The 17,034-nt window shown below is 38.2% G+C and overlaps 1 protein-coding gene across 1 annotated transcript in view; it reads right to left on the bottom strand.

Moving 5' to 3' along the window:
• Positions 1-1,249: 1,249 nt before the first annotated feature.
• ythdc2 (YTH domain containing 2) overlaps positions 1,250-17,034 on the bottom strand; it is a 38,591-nt gene continuing 22,806 nt past the window's right edge. The window contains 10 exon segments of the mRNA XM_086301613.1: positions 1,250-1,805; positions 1,807-1,854; positions 5,531-5,716; positions 5,838-6,053; positions 10,122-10,290; positions 12,646-12,800; positions 12,895-13,014; positions 14,187-14,278; positions 15,213-15,402; positions 16,527-16,714. Coding sequence (XP_086157739.1) covers positions 1,782-1,805; positions 1,807-1,854; positions 5,531-5,716; positions 5,838-6,053; positions 10,122-10,290; positions 12,646-12,800; positions 12,895-13,014; positions 14,187-14,278; positions 15,213-15,402; positions 16,527-16,714 — 1,388 coding nt within the window. The 3' untranslated portion in view covers positions 1,250-1,781.

Below are 17,034 nucleotides of genomic sequence, written 5' to 3'. Positions count from 1 at the left end.
AAATTGTAGCGGTCATAATTTCTGGTGAGTATCAATAGTTGCCAGGTGTTTTATACTGCAAAAACAATGTGAATTACAATAACATTATATACACATTACTTGTGCTAAAACTATATTAATCACTAATCAATAGGCTTCTAGACTACCTTTATATATTTTAACCTCCTAAGACGCGAACTCTTCCACGGCATACATTTTTAATTACTCTTTGATATTTGGGCTGATTGGGACCTTATGAATGTAAAAACAAAGAATTACCAGATTTATTTATTTTTTAACCAAATTTTTGTTTATAAGAAAAATGAGAGCCACATATGAGGATATTCGTTTAAAATTTTGATAGTATAATGTCCTCGTAATTAGATATAAGGCCCCTGTAGAGCAAAATTGAGTATTTTGGTCTAAATAACCCAAAATATGATGTCCACATATGTGGATGCCAGGTCCTAGGAGGTTAATGATGACAGGAAAATAATCAAAAGATGAAAGATAAAAGTAACCCCCTAATTGCAGAATTGACTAGAGTTAGTGGTCTGTACAAGTCATATGCGTTTTACATGCATATATACATGGAGATGTGTATAATTATATGATGAAATAATCTTCCAAGCAACATTTTAACACTGCAGCTAGGCCATAACGTGCTTAATAGCTATATGTTAAATCTGCTTGCCAACTACAGGTTTCCAAATGATAACCAGAGTGACTGTTATTTACTTTATTTTACCATTTTTCTGTGAAAAAACGAATAAACAAGCAAAATTAATTCGGTAAAAACACCACCACTTTAAGACGAGAATGAACACCATTACACTTCAATTGTGAATCTGGGTTGTATTATTATTCCAAAGCATAAAGATTTAGAAAAAAAAAACAAAACTTCAAAATTATAGGTTATAAGGTAAATAACAGGTCAATACTACTGAGTCAGCAACCCCACTAAGAGTTGCTTAGTAGAGAGGAACAATTAAATGTAGTCTCTATCAAGAGCTACACAATGAATAAAAATGCATCAGCAAAAATCATGGGACAGATTAGGTATAAAATAGATTGATAAGAAGAGCACAAAATGTGGCAGGAGAAACCTGTGTGTGTGTGTGTGTGTGTGTGTGTGTGTGTGTGTGTGTGTGTGTGTGTGTGTGTGTGTGTGTGTGTACACACATATATATTCCTTTAACAAAAGAGAACGTACTGATTTTGCTGATGGGTTAAAGACCTGATGATACCAAGCATGAGGCACTACAGCAAGTTGGCAACAAGAAATAATCACTGTTTATTTGCTATAAATGGGACACAGTGTAAACATTTGACCCTGTCAAAACTCTGTAATTCAAACTAACTGAACATCACAATTTCACAATAAAATGTATGATGAAAACAGTAACGTACATACATATTACAAACATAGTACAAGCATTTTTCTTTCATTCATTTTCTTGTCAGACATTTAAAAACCCTGTTTAGTAAGTTTTTTAAAGCATCAGATATTTTATTCTGAACAAACAGTTCATTAACACAACACTGTACCCTTTTGAATACATTCTAAAACTGAACTTGTGTATTAACAAGGGAAAAAAAATTACAATTAGTCAGCCCTTCTTCCATGCTCCTGCTACGTAGCCTTAGCTAGTAGAACAGTGTACCACTGAAGGTAAAACAGAAATAATGCGTGTAATAAGTAAAAGATTTAATTTATGCAGATATAACAACAGGTATGAGGAGATATAAAAACAAAACTTAATGAGTGTGGAGTATGGAGAGAGGTTTTTGGCTGCTACCTCTCATTTAACTTGACTCCCAGAATTAATTCTCCCATAACAACAGCAGCTGGCTTCCAGCTTGTGGCTCCAATTCCTACATTAGAAAAAAAAAAATGGCAGAAAAGTTCAAAACAAATCAAATGCATAATCAAATTATTATATATTTATGAAAAATGTGTCTAATAATAACAATAATTAAAAAAAGGATCAGCTTTCAGTCCCAGTTTGTAACAATATGTATAGCAGAACATTTTAATCTTTTGTGTGAGGTTATTAAAATGTATTTTGATTGTTGCCTGGTTGAGGAATATACCTTACACCAGTGATTTTTAACCATCGGTGAGCCATGCCTTGAGGGGCGCAAAACACCTTTTTTGTTTTACACCTGTGGGCCGTGGGACATCATTAGTTATTAATTGAAGACACCAGGGACTACTGTTATCCATGAAAATCTCAGTTACAATACAGCTTCTCCCGGCTTGGTGAGAGTTGTTTAATCAGCCTCAATAAGCAAGCAGAAGAAGACACCCTGCCTGCCGTCAGCAAAATATATGGAGTAGTTCTTAAAATGCAAAAATGAAGATAAAAGTGACAACCCCCCCCCGCAAAAATTTTGTGCAAGTACAACCCTGACTTCCTGAATATGGGTTTGTGAACGGAAAAGAAAAGAAGCAGACCCAAGAGCCCAATGTGTGGAGTGTGGACTAATGCTATCCAACGAAGCACTAAAGCCTTTGAAATTAAAACGGCATCTCGAAACCAAACATCCCACACTCGCAAGAAAACCAGCGGAATATTTCAAGGGAAAAGAAAAATGGACAGCAGATGCAGGAACTGTCTGTTGTGTCACTGACTGGTAACTCTAAATGTGCTTTAAAATCTAGCTACCTTGTATCCAGACTTGTGTCACAGAGTAAAAAGTCTTTCACTATAGTGGAAGAGTTGATTTTGCCTGCCCCTGTACATATGTTTCATGAAATGATCGGAGAGGCTGCTGCAAAAAAGGTACTGACCATCCTACTCTCAAACAACACTGCAAGCCACCATATCATGGACATGGCCTTAGACATACAGCATCAGCTTCTAGAAAGAATAAAAAGTAGTTCACTGATGTCACGAATGGTGCATTATTGCTGGTTTCAGTTTGTTATCGCTGGGACAGCAGAAGACATGCTGTTTTGTGGAGAGCTACCAACACGAGCCACGGCTCAGGAATGTTTCCGCTGCATTGACAACTACTTCACTGAGAACGATCTGAACTGGCAGAACTGTGTTGGGGTGTGCACTAATGATGAAGCTTCAAAGACTGGCAGGCATCATTAGGCAGATCTTTGATTGTGCACCAGAAGCGAAATGGACCCACTGTTTTCTCTACTGTGAAATCCTTGTAGCAAAAAAGATGTCACTTGAGTTCCACGAGGTGATGGATGTAAACTATCAAATTCATTAAAAATAACTACAGATGTTTTACCAAGCTTTGTGAGGACATGGAAGCAGGTCAGGTCCAGCTGCTCTACCAGAGTGAGGTAAGCTGGCTTTCAAGAGGACTGGTCCTCAAGCATTTATTTGAACTGAGGAACGAGGTCTTCTCTTTTCTCACAGAGAAAGAAAATCTGCTCTTGCACATTATTAAGCCAAGCTTGCCTACCTCTGTGACATTTTTTCACTGCTGAACCAGCTGAACATCTCACTTTAAGGGAGAAACAGCAACATGTTTTTTGTTGCAGACAAAGTTGAAGCTTTCAAGGGGAAAATTGCTTTATTGACTAAGAGGGCCCAGGAAAAGAGGATGGACATGTTTTCACTTTTATCTCTCATCTTGGAAAACTCCCCTCAAGTGAAGATCAGTGATTCTGTCTGTAACACCTTTCACAACTGACAGAGAAATTTGATGAATATTTCCTATTTTCTGCAGATCCCACTCAAAGTGATGTCGCTTTGCCCTCACATCTCTAATCCCATCTTCTGGAAGTTTCCACCGATAGCACTTTAAAGTTGCAGTGGGGCAAACTGGACCTGGGCTCCTTTTGGATTGCTGTCTCAAAGGATGTCTGGCACTGAGAGCTGTGAAATTCCTCCCATTCACAACTACATATCTGTGTGAATCCGGATTTTCCACTGTGACCACAACCAAGACCAAAGCCTGAAACAAACTCAGAGAGCGAGTCTTTCTCTCTGCCTTGTTGACAACAGTCTACAAAACTGTCAATAATAATATGCATAACAGTATTTCAAAAACTGCTCATCTACTGGGATTTCTCTAGGGTTTGCAGAGAATGGTCTGAAAAAGACAAAAAAAAATTTTTTTCCAGTATATCCAGTATCCATTTTTTCTGGGGAAGAAAGTTTTATAATAGGGTCAGGATTTGGGATAAATATGAAAGCACAGATTTATCATGGGCTTGGCTTGGCACTTTGCCTTTTTTATTCCAACAACACTGTGGCCCGGTGCTGAAGGTCAAATTCATACGTTTGGTATTGGAAGTACTAACCTACTAACCTCAACCCCATCAAGAACTAGAATGAATATAATCCACCCACTGTTATCATCTTCAATGCCCTGTACCAACACAGAGCAGAGCAGCTACCTGAATGCTACTCCAACAGAGGTCGATTATCTTGTTAATAATTTTACCTCCTCACTACGTATGACTCTGGATACTGTAGCTCTGGTGAAAACATAAGGCCTCAAATAAGAAGTACCTGATTCTGTGGTATAATTCTCAAACACGTAGCCTAAAGCAGATGACTCGTAATCTGGAGAGGAAATGGCGTGTCACAAATTTAGAAGATCATCATTTAGCCTGGAGAAATAGTTTGTTGCTTTATAAAAAAAGCCCTCTGCAAAGCCAGAACATCTTACTATTCATCACTGATTGAAGAAAATTAGAACAACCCCAGATTTCTCTTCAGCACTGTAGCCAGGCTGACAAAGTCAGAGCTCTATTGAGCCAACCATCCCTTTAACGTTAACTAGTAATGACTTCATGAACTTCTTCACAAATAAAATTTTTATCATTAGAGAAAAAATTACCAATAATCATCTCACAGATGTAATATTATCTACAGCTACTTTTAGAAAACTGGCATGATTCTATCATGGAAATAACTGCATGGGATCAGGAACACTACCACAAATCACCATCTATAAATGCATTTCACCATGCCATCCACAAATCAAGTTCAAGTTCTCTGATACAAAGAAGAAGCCGGAGGCTATATGTAAATATGATACAAAAACGCCACCACAGTCTCTTTTAACCAACATAAAATATTTGGTGCATCATAAAACTGTATATAGAAAGGACCACAACTGCTGAAAAGCTAAGATCCTCTATTAGACAAGAAGGGGACTAGAGTTCTCTCCCAAAAGATCTGCAAGTTTTAATGGGTGTTAAAAGAGGGGATAGCACACAGTAGGAAACATGGCTATGTCCCAAGTTTTCTGAGAAGTGTTGCTACCATCACCTTTTTCATCTTTAAAAGGGGATATTTGCTCAGTTTAAGCATTCGGTATGCTTTCTGTGTTTTTTGTGGATACAAAAATGGTTTAATGAGATCAGATTTTATTCACATTTTACACAACATTAAAACTTTTTGGAGTTTGTGTTTAGTTCTAATTTAGTGTTTGCAAATGATCCGTTTATTAACTGTTCACTGCATTCTCTGCTGGAGCAGTATGCCACTACCATTCGTGCTGGCAGTCACATTAACTGCTTGTACCAATATGTGAAAGAGCTTCTGTGCTGTGATGCACCCTGTATATGTACCTGCCCATCCCTGCTAATCTGGACCTTCTTGTTGTCATTCCATGGGTTGAGGATATGCTGGGTGCACTGGAAGGGAATATTTTCTTTGTGTATCCATTCTACACTGAAAGCCCCTCCTAGTTCCATGAGGCCCCAGTCATGACAGCTCTCCTCCTGACTGACGACAGACGTCATGCGAGCATAGCCCTGTGAAAAAGAAAACAAAAACACAAGTTTGGTCTTTCAAAACCGATTTTCTTTTTACTGTTGCAATTTCACAGTCAGCATCATGACTCTGGCACACATGATCATGCATACAGAGTGTCACCTGGAAGTGTCCAGAGCCCTGAACAGAGAAGATAAGGATGATGGCGCTATTCTCCAAAAAGGCCTTGGTGAGTTTGGTCTCATTACTTGGTGTAGTAGACCAGATGCCTTTTTGCTGAGAAATTTCCAAGTTCCTGATGTTGCTGCTTTTCATAATAAAGTATCGGACTAATGTCTGATGGCAGGCCAGCTGAGTGCACACAGGCTTCACAACCTGCTGCAAAAGTGGAGAGAGAAACATTAGCAAGCATTACCATCCAACCTCAATAACCCATCATTTAGTTAGTATGACTGTAACGTGCGCCAAGCTCACCTGTTTGTGTTTAAAAAAAACCCCAAAAGGAAGCAGACACTTAGAGACTCATTAGTTCATTTTGTTTGTGCTCTGTGTGTGTTTCCAAATCATATCAGATGCACTGTACTGAAAAATTATTTTAAAGTTGTTAACATACTGAACTGAGTTGAAATATTTGTTACTGGCAACACAAAAGAACCGGACTAAGATTGTCTAAGATATTAAATAAGATGAAAAACGAAAACATAGGAGTCTCAAATACATCTCAAATAAAAAAAATAAATACATACATACATACATACATAAATAAATAAATGATCCAAAAAGTAGCTATATTAATACTGAAACAAACAAGAAGGTAAAATATTCCCTCCAAACAAAACATACAGATTCTAAATGAGCAAATCAGTCCATGCATGATTACATTGATCAGCCCATGGAAAAGTCTATTAATGCTTATTGGACTGACAATTGTTGGTTGGAAAATTTTTACATATCACCCAACCTTAAAGGTTTCTGTCAGTTTATTACAGAGTATCTTGTAGTAATATTTAATAGAGATGGCACGATACCACTTTTTTATGTCCGATACCGATATCATAAATTTGGATATCTGCCGATACCGATATGAATCCGATATAGTGTTTTTTAATCAACAAAACTGTTTTTTAAATATCTTGCTGCATTTTGTATAAGTTCATACTCAAGTTTAAAACAACAACTACACTAAAGCTATTCTGTTATACCTGTATGCAAAAAAAAAATATTTCATAGTTCAGCAATACTGATCAATCTAATAAACTTAAACCTACACCATCCTCCCTATTCTGGTATTTTAAAGAGTACTTAGCATAAATATTAAGCAACCTAACTAATAGGGTTCCAACTCCCAGCAACAACAAAAATAAAAAAATAAAAAATAGGGAACCACCCCTCACGCTCCACCTCATGATGCTTAATCGACGTAATCAACCTTAATTTGATGCAGTGTGAAAAAAAATGCACAGAAATCAATTATTTTTCAAGAAATATTAAATAGATTCAACATCTTTCTTCAACAAAATTGCAGACTGCACAGATGGTACCTTCCCAAAGGGAAAAAGTACTATAGCTTACTAGGGTATATATATTAGACTTAATAGTTACTATATACAGTAATTGACTTCTATTCATTTTACATCAAATTAAAACTTTGGGTGTCAGATAATTATTTATTAAAAGCTAGACATTTTAAATGAGAATAAGAAAGAAAAGTATGTCTTTGTGCCCCCTTTTCCCTGTTAATGCCCTATCGGCCCCCCTGGCTAAACTTTGCTAGATCCGCCCCTGCACAGTTACCAGCGTCAGCTACGTAGAAAAAGATCCTGGAGTAGAAAGTAATATTAAATACATTCTAACAATAGCTGATCAAGCTTAAACGTGCTGCTGTTGTTCAGCCGCTGGTTTACTCTTTCTGGTGCAAAGTGGGCCAAAAACAAACTAGAGAGACGGACTCGCGACAGAAAAGCCGATCAGCTGATCATTAAGCAGTTTCATGATTGAAGTAGCAGCAGGAGAGGCAGTCGCTCCATATATCGCTTGTTAAGCTTAACGCAGGAATGCTTTACATTCAGAGATGGACTTACACACTTGCTTTACTTCTCTCGGGATAACTTTGTCGGAGATGAAATGCTGGGTTGCTAGCGAAGCTCCAAATGCTATCCAGACCACCGACAGGTCCCGCATGCCACAGCCGCTCTATCACGTGATGCATACTGCTCTGACGTGCTAACGTTCTGAGGTGAGTTACGGCGTGTTGCAAGTTTTGTGAGGTGCTTTCGTGATATTTAATGGATCGGATTACATTTTTTATTTTTCTCCGATATCCGATCCAGTAATTTAGGTCAGTATCGGACCGATACCGATACGTAATATCGGATCGGTCCATCTCTAATATTTAAATCTTGGAAAACTGAAGAATAGAATAGAACATGACTGACAAGAGAAATGACTGCAAAGAAATAACAAAACAAAAAAACCCAAAACTCGTCAGTTTGTGAATTCAAGATAAAAAAAAAGTACACTAATGGAGATCTTAAATACATTTTATGAACAGAGAATTACAAAAGTAGACTTTTAAAGTCTAGGACAGGGGTGTCAAATGTACGTCCCACATCCGGCCTGCGATACAATTATATCAAGCCCACAAGATAATTTCATATTCAGTCATTAATGGCCCGTCAGTACGTCGGAGCCGAAAAAGACAGCAAGTGTAGTGGTACAGGCCAGGTATACAGAAAGTTGGGTAGCCGGATTTTAATTAAGCATGTTGGAAAAAAAGTGAAGGAAGGAGCAAAAATGTGAATAAGCAGCATCCGGGAAAGCTGAGTGTAGAATTGTGGAGGATGAAAAGATTCAAACTTGTACCTTAAAACTTGTGTGTTTTGTCTAGTAGTAGCAGATGCATATAAGGCATATAAGGCACAGAAATGTGTGCATGTAGCACAGAGCCATGGCTCGGTGTCGTGAGTGTCTAAATGAGTCTCACAGGCTTAAATGTGGTTCAAGCTATTTATACCTCTTAACTTGTTTGATCTGCTGCTCACCACAAACAAGCACAAGCAGAAATGTTGGACTTTTAGCTGTATTTTCATAAGTTTACCAGGTTTTCCTACAGATAAAAACCTCCCTTGTGGCCATTCATACTACACAAAGTAATAAAGCAATAAACAATTAAACTGTTGAACCCCAACACCTCCGGTACAGGGGCAGAACATCTGGTTTAGCAAGATGTACCGCCAGATGCTCAAAGAGTCATTTCAACAACCACCAAACAGCTAAAACAGCAAACAATTAACAAGAAGGTACATAGAGTCCACAAATAGATATGGACATACTGTCAGGAGCTGAAAGCAGAAATCTCGCAGATTCTGCAGGTTTCGTCACTCTGACAGCACTGTACACAAAACTTCTTTTTGCTGCTGGTTCAATAAAGTTTGGTCAGCCACTTTTTCTTTAGCCCAAAAATTACTTCTAACAAAAAAGCCAAATTTTTGCTACTTAATACCGAAGAAATTTCAGCTTTCACAAATTATGCCAAATTGCTAAATGCTTAGCTATGTCTCTAATAAATACTCTGTGACTTTGTGAAAAACAGAAGAGTAGCTGTTTTTCACTTTGTCTTGGTCCGCGGCTCGGTGTCTGAGGAGCGATTGGGATGCCCAGGTGGCCACGCCAGTCCATCAGTCACCATTCAGTGGTAACTACGGTTGATGTGGAATTTCTGGTTTCTATGAACTGTGTTAATCCTGTCACTGTTTGCTCAGGTTATTGTCCGCCGCGTTCAAGCCTTCACCTGCCTGTCCTTCTGGAGTTCAGAAAAACCGCCTATCATCCTCTCCGTCTTCCTGGAATCCTCTCCCGCGGACACTCACCCCTCCCTCCGGTTCCCACGGTCCGACCCCGATTGTAAGATAAATAGTTCTACCCCTGTTGTATGCCGTTATCTCCCTGCTCTCCAGTAACTCTCTCCCCTTACTGTTGCAGCCTCCCACGGTCCTGATTGCAGCATCCCCAAATCATTTATCTCCCGGTCTCTTCTGTTCTAACATTAAAACAGCGTGTTCCCTTTGGTTATTCCGGGTCACCTTTAGTTAAGAAATAAAGTTAATTTGCGTGCATTCCCGCGTATTGTGTTTGCTTCTGGGTCCAGCTTGCGTGTTAGAACTACGGTTCTTGACACACTTATTACAAAACTTTTTCTGTAATTTTACACATTTATTTCTTACAATTTAAGTCCAAAGAGTTGTGCTGACCTATTTCTTTCACTTCATCATGAACAGTTAAATAGTAGTAGGGAAGTTTCACTGGTCTAGCCAGCTTAAGATCAATGTAAAATGAGTTTGACACCCCTGGTCTAGGATATGCATTGGGTATCCATCAGTAGAGTTTGAAAGGTGTTAGGAAAACATGATGTGTAGAAATAAACACTGCTTGGCAGACTGTTCATACCTTTCTTGAGAAGAAATGATCAACGGTATCTGACTGACAGTCCAACGTCGCAGAGCAGGAAGAAATACTGGAAGACGGATGATCAGAGAACTGATATCTGGACAGGGAGGGCTCATCTTGGCCGTGGGGTTGAATTTGATGTAGGTCTGAAGCTGTTGTTAGACAAAACCTAAAAGAAAATGATTAAATGGTGGAACAGTATGACCAACTATGTTACTCACTGTGACTAACATATAAAAGGTGTATCGAAAAGAATAATGTGGCTACACTGCAGGCGAAAGCGCATCAAATCTGACTTTTTTGACCCTATGCGACCCATATCCGATCATGGTATGACAGTGTGAACAGCACAAATCCGATATTTTCAAATCCGACCTGGGTCACTTTCGTATGTGGTACTAAATCCAACACATATCTAATGTTTTAGAAAATGACTGCTGTTTGAATGGTCATGTCGCATTAAATCTGTCTTTTACTTCACTGACACAAGACGGACGGCAATTATCAGCGCTGGAGAAGCGCTCGAAGACATCGTGAAAGCTTCCTGGCCATCCCGTGTAGATGTTAGTGAAACTGTTGGGAAGACAACGTTGGAGAAACGTGAACATTTTATTTGTACTGTATAATCTGCAGATTCTGACAGAAATTTCCAACTATCCTTTGAAGCACTGCTCCTCTCTAAAACAGCAATAAGGATCATTATTAGGCCATATGTAAATAACAAAATAACTTTATAACTTAAAGCAAAATTGGGAAACATAAAGTCCGAAACAAGTCTTTATATTAAGGGCCATCAGTCAAACAATACTGTTTGGACTGGGTCTAAACAGAGCGCGTTTTGTGTGACATCTTCTTTTGCGCATGCGGGCCGCTTTGAGGTTCACACTAGAGCGCGTTTGCTGTCACATTTTATGTTGGGTCTGCACTTCCACAGGCCAGGCTAGTTTAGAAACTTCTCGTTACATACAACAGTGGTAGAGCTATCTTGTTAACGACAAAAACAAGACAAACATCTTTTACTTGCTAGCAAGGGAAGGCTTGGTTGGAACCAGGCTCTTGGAGCTCAACGCTCCTCACCTGTCTCCAACCCAACTTGTTCATCAAGCCGGCCTCCTCGCAGGGTCATAAAAGCAGGAAGCTTACCACACAAGAAACAGATCTTTCAGATAGGATGTGCCTAATAAAGCCTCCCCCAGCACCTGAGTAGCTGGGGAGGTGGTCAGAGACAAAGGAATGTCTTTGATCCTACAGTTTGAACTAAGACTTACAAATTTAAGAAACACAATGACAACATTTAAAAATTTGACTCCAACATTTATTTGTAGTGTGAACAAGCAGACAAAAAAAAAAAAAAAAAAAAAAATCGGATTTGATCAAAAAATTGGAATTGAGCATTAAGACCTGCAGTGAACGTAGCCTATGATTTCAAATTTTTTACAGTCTGCATCATTTCACTGGTAACAATTGAAACATGTACAATTAGAAAGAGGGGATTGGTGAGTTTCACATGGTTGCTGGGGAGTATTTTAACAACGCAGTGGTTGCATGGATCGCAGACATGCTCGCAAAAGTATGGAAGGAGTATAAACTATTGTACAGACATATCCCATATGGAAAAGAAATAGTAAAAACTTATATGTGATTACTCATGAAAGTGGCCACTTTCGCATTACTTTCATATATTGTTTTAGTAAGCATCCAAAACATACAAGTTTCATTATATAATTTTTCAAGGGATCTTATATCTGTTTTCACTCTTATATGCTTTTCATACAAATTTCACACAAGACAGATACAAACTTTATAAGATTTATATATATATATATATATATCTTTTCCATATGGGTATGTCATGCACCCAGAAGGGGACTCACTGAGTACTTGGGAACACTATAAGCTTTGTATATAAAAAGCGGCTGCTGAGACACTATGCACCTCAGCATCCGCTGATCCACTCTGTAATCTAATGGTTGAATGTGGAACATTTAGGTGCTTGATTTTATACACCTGTGGCCATGGAAGTAACCGGAACATCTGAAATCAATGATATGAGCGAGTGAATACTTTTGGCTACATAGTATACATGTTAATATTAACTAAAATCTCAAATCCACAACCACACAGCTGTAACAGCAATTTTATATTATTCATCCACTGTCTATACTCACAGTAGAATTACAGTGATTTGATTCTTGTTTTGTTTTTATTATTATTTGATTCAGCTTTTCCTTTGCTCCTGCTAAATCGCTTTTAAAATATCCTGCTTTCAAAAAGTCTAAATTGTGGAAATCTTTACCATTTGATTTATTCCTTTTTAACTAGAAAGTAAAAAACATTTCCCCTTGAATTCTTGAATAAAATATTTAGTTTCTTAATATATCAGCTGTTATCGAGATGGCAAAATAATAACATATCTACTGTCGATATCTACTCTTTTGTCCTTTTGATTGATTTCGGATTGACAGGACATAATAACAACAATAGCATTAATTACACTGCGGTGTAAAAGCTATTGAACTCTAACCTTTCATTGGTGGTGGAGGTGGTGGGAAGTCGGGGAGTATTTTTGGGGTTTTTCACAGAGGTCCTTGTTCCTTCTTCTAATGGCATGGGCCTAGGCCGCTGACCAATGCCAGTGGGCTGCTGCAGGCCTGCTGCCTGCTCCTCTGCTCCAAGCACCTGAGGAAAGTTAGTTAAAAATGGCAGTCACTGAGAAAATATAGTGTATCCAAATAAGTGAAACGTAAATGGAAAGCAGAAGAATAAGACATACAGAAACCAGAGTCTGAATGACAGCCTCATCCTGTTGTGACCAGGGCTTTGAAGGACAACGGATCCTCTTGATAAATAGGCTTTGCCACTTCTGCCTCAGTTCAGACAGCAATCCTGCAGCCTGACCACAAGATACAACTTTATTCAGAAATGTATGTAATAGTTTATACCAAAATATTGATGTGACAAAATTCAAACAACACCAGAGAATATAGAAAACATAATTACAAAGTAAATAAAATGTATAAAGCTCTTTTATAGACAAGCAGTCAGTGCTTGGGAACAAAACAGGATAAAATAAGAATATAAAGTGCCACAACAGAAATACAAAATTAATTTAAGACAGAATAAAGTTAGCTGGTAATTTAAAAACAGTTTCATCAATAAAAAATCTGGTTAAACAAAACAGTTTTAGCTGCTTGTTAAAATAACCCACAGAGTCATTTATAAGTAGGTAGAGTGGAAGGCTGTTCTAAAGCCTTTGTGCCACCAACTGAAATGCTCCGTCTGCTAAACTACATTCTGAGCCTTTGATCAAAGACTGCAAGCAGCAGTATGTTTAGTAAGAAGCTGGGATAAATAGTCTGGCAACTGTCTTTGTATGCATGTAAACAAATACAGCCACGAAGACCACATGTCACAGCTTAGAACTGTTCATTAAATGAAAGAAACAGGAATGAGATTTTACATGTAAAGGCCCAGAGAGGAATAAAACACTACACCGCCATTTCAAACACTGGACTTGGCAGCTGAACAAAAAGAAGCAGAGTTGGCAATTTTACGCCAGATAGGTTTCCTAATGCAATATCCAAAGGGATTTGTGTCTCGGAGGGAATAATTTATTAGTTTGCCAACTTAATGTGTAAACCACGGCCTTGCCTCAGAGAACTGTTAATCATAGATGGCAACCATAGACCAATGCTAGTTGGAGTCTCAAATAGGATGGAAGGAGGTAATATCTCTAATAAGGCATGATGAGGGTCTTCTCTAGACTATTACTTTAATTTAGTCATTAAGTGTAATTGGCCAAAAAGAACTAAATGACTCAGGACACTGAGAACCATCTTCACAAAGGGTTTAACTTGAGTAGATTTTGGAATTCAATTATTTACAAAGTGACTGAGAAATGCAAAGCAATTAAAATCCTCCTCCTTATTATGATTTATGAGATTAAACAAGAGGATTTTTAATCACTGGCAGACAACAGCCCAGATGTTTTCATATAGGGAAAATGACAAAGGACTCCAAAAGGTAAAAAGTTGGCATTGGAAGCAATGTTCCCTTTGTTCCCACCTCTCTGTCCATTTCAAAGCCGAGCCAGTCATCTATCCTTATCTCGGATAGATCCTCTGTCTCACTGTCACTGATGTCATCCAGTGGATTTTCTAAAAGAAAGAAAATTAAGACATTGACTCTGTGATTCTGCACAGTGTGGGCTTATAAAATGTGGCATTTAAAAGATTTAATGTGTCTACATTTTAGTTTTTTTTTGTTTTTTTAAATTAACAATGGTCAAGAAGACCATGTCTCTAGGAAATTCAACTCAGGAGTCAGGTCGTGAAAGAATAACCCAAGAACCTGAACCATGACCTATCTCAAAGTGAAACTAAAGCGCTTGAAATGAATGATTGAGAGTATCGTTCCTTGTAATAGTCTCTGAAGATGTATGCAATTTTTTTTGGTTCGTTATTGGGCTGGTTTGTTTTCGAATCATCCATTTCATTAAAAGTTATGTGTGCTTATTGGCTTCTTAAGTCTTCTTGTCCGTAATTTTATGGCCTGACTCAAGATAATTTTTCTTTAAATACTTTGCTTTTGACTCTGCTCATATAAGAATAACTCATAATTTCCTTTCTTATTGTGTTTATTTGTTGTTGTGTTCATTGGTCAGCTTTTCTGTTGTGTTTCTGTTCTAAGTATCCAGAAGTGATTAGTTTAGCCAATAATTAAGATATATTGTTGTCAGTAAACAGTGAGGTCTAACAAGCAGGCATTGCCATATTTTTCCCATGTTGCATGTCAGCACAATAATCACATGCACGTTGTGGACAATCTTAATCTTTGAATTCAGGTGCTTTTAGTCTCTTTGTCAAAGGTATAAAATAAAGTACCTAGATATACTACAATGCACTGTAAGTAATATTGCAAAGTGGGAAGCATTCAGAAATTCAGCCACAGAGTGGGAGACCACATAAAGTTAAAGAGTGGTGCAACTAAGTGCTGAGGCCAGAGTATTTTTGTTCATATTATGCATGTATTGTACACAAAACTTATATTAACATTACCAAGCTGAGCTATGTAGTATTATGACTTGCTTACCATTAGTTTTCTGTACAGCAGGTTCATGGAGGGCAGAGCTGTGTAATCTGGAACAACCTCCAAATATGGCAACAGTGATAGAAGTCACAAGGGTGCAACAGCGGACAGTGACCATCCTGTGGCCTCGGCTCATCTCGTCATAGATCATCCAATCTGTGGGAAGGGCCTGGGCCATTCTGGTTTGGTTCTTCTAAACAGGAGAAACACACATTCACACGACTAAAACCCTTTCCTTGCACTGATTTAAAACATTTTTAAATGTTATGTAAGAGGGAAAATAGTACGGAAATAATGAGCCAAGTGTGGTAAAAGAAGAATTAGATGATACCCAAGCACCTGCAATGACACATGGATCCAATGAGCTGAGAATAAATAACATGTTCTAGGTACCCCAGGCGGAAGGGAACAACTGCACGCACTCAAAGCTGAGACTAAGTAACATTAAAAAAACGAGTGCTAGAAAACTGAGAAGTAACAGGGCTTGATCGAACATCTATAGCAAATGTGCAAAATACAATCCAAAGTGATCAGAGAGGTAAAAGGAGCATTAAGAGCAATAATTGTACAAATGGCAGAGCAGCTCCAGCATATTCTAGGTGAAACCTCAAGAGGTTTCTGTCCAAAAGAGTGCAATCCCTTTTTAGATTAACTACTGGGCTTTCATCAGATTTGAAATTATCTTGTAGGAGAAGAATTAGAAAAGTGGAGAGAAAGTAAGAAACAGCTCATATTCTGAATATCACATCTGTCAAACATAGTGGAGGGAATGTTTTAGCATGGGCATGTAGGACATCCAATAACATCAGGTCACCAGTGCTTATAGATGATCTGACTGAGTGCACACACTGAGTGTAATTAAGTGATGTACTGCATTACTTTTAAGAAAAGTGTTCTGTGTAATACGTCTTCTAATTACTTTGTTGAGTAATGACCCCAACACTGATCACAAAATAGAGGAGACATATACGTCTAACATGCAACAACATGTATGGATGTAATGTCTTTAATATGCTGCTTAGAGATTGTTGCGACTCTCAAAGTTGAGGCAATAAGAAGCGATAAGAGAATCAAAAGGAAATCGAGAACATGGGAATAAGTACTTCACAATTAATAGAATACTTTTGTGAAACTGCTTGAATTAAGGCTGAAAGTTTACACCTTGAATAACATTTTGGCTTTGTTATATAAAATCCACTTTGGTGGTATACATAGGAAAAATGACAAAACTTAGGTCATTCTCCAAATACCCATAAAGCTAACTGCATGTATGCATAAGACTGTGTGTGCGTGTGTGTGTGTGTGCGCATCTCCTACCTCCTTAAACTGAAACTGGCTTAGGACAGATGTGGGATGAAAGTGAAGCTTCTTCAGGGAAGACTCTTTGTTGAAATTAACCATATTAGGGTACATGCCAGCTACCAGGGCTGCCTTCACCATGGCCCAGTTTTCCGAGTTTAGATTCACATCACGGATGTCACAGCCCCCACGGGCTCGCACAAAACCTGGGGGACAAACAGACTGCTTACCTTAACTAATCCCTAACCCTTCCTTGTTATTCAAATTTCATAGTAAGGTCTAAATCAGTTTTAACCTTGGCCAAAAACCACAGGAATGTTTAAAAACACTGGCGGCTGCCATTGCGACCCCTCAGCCTCCTAGTAAATACACCTATAGTATCAATTTACACCACCGTTTACTCAAGTTATTGCAGTTACACGATTTTCCAAAAACCTGACCTCTGACCTTGAGGTCAAGGTCACCAGGATTCAAACTCATCTGAGATTTGATTTGAAAATCCTAGGTCACTTAGATATTTCAAATT

The sequence above is a fragment of the Aulonocara sp. 'chitande type north' Nkhata Bay genome, linkage group LG7 (genome assembly GCF_057382095.1).
Source record: "Aulonocara sp. 'chitande type north' Nkhata Bay isolate Kocher_YH1m ecotype deep benthic linkage group LG7, A_spYH_male_GT1.1, whole genome shotgun sequence".
NCBI lineage: Eukaryota > Metazoa > Chordata > Actinopteri > Cichliformes > Cichlidae > Aulonocara > Aulonocara sp. 'chitande type north' Nkhata Bay.
Note: the sequence above shows the minus strand (reverse complement) of the source record. Positions and strands in the feature narration are given on the sequence as shown.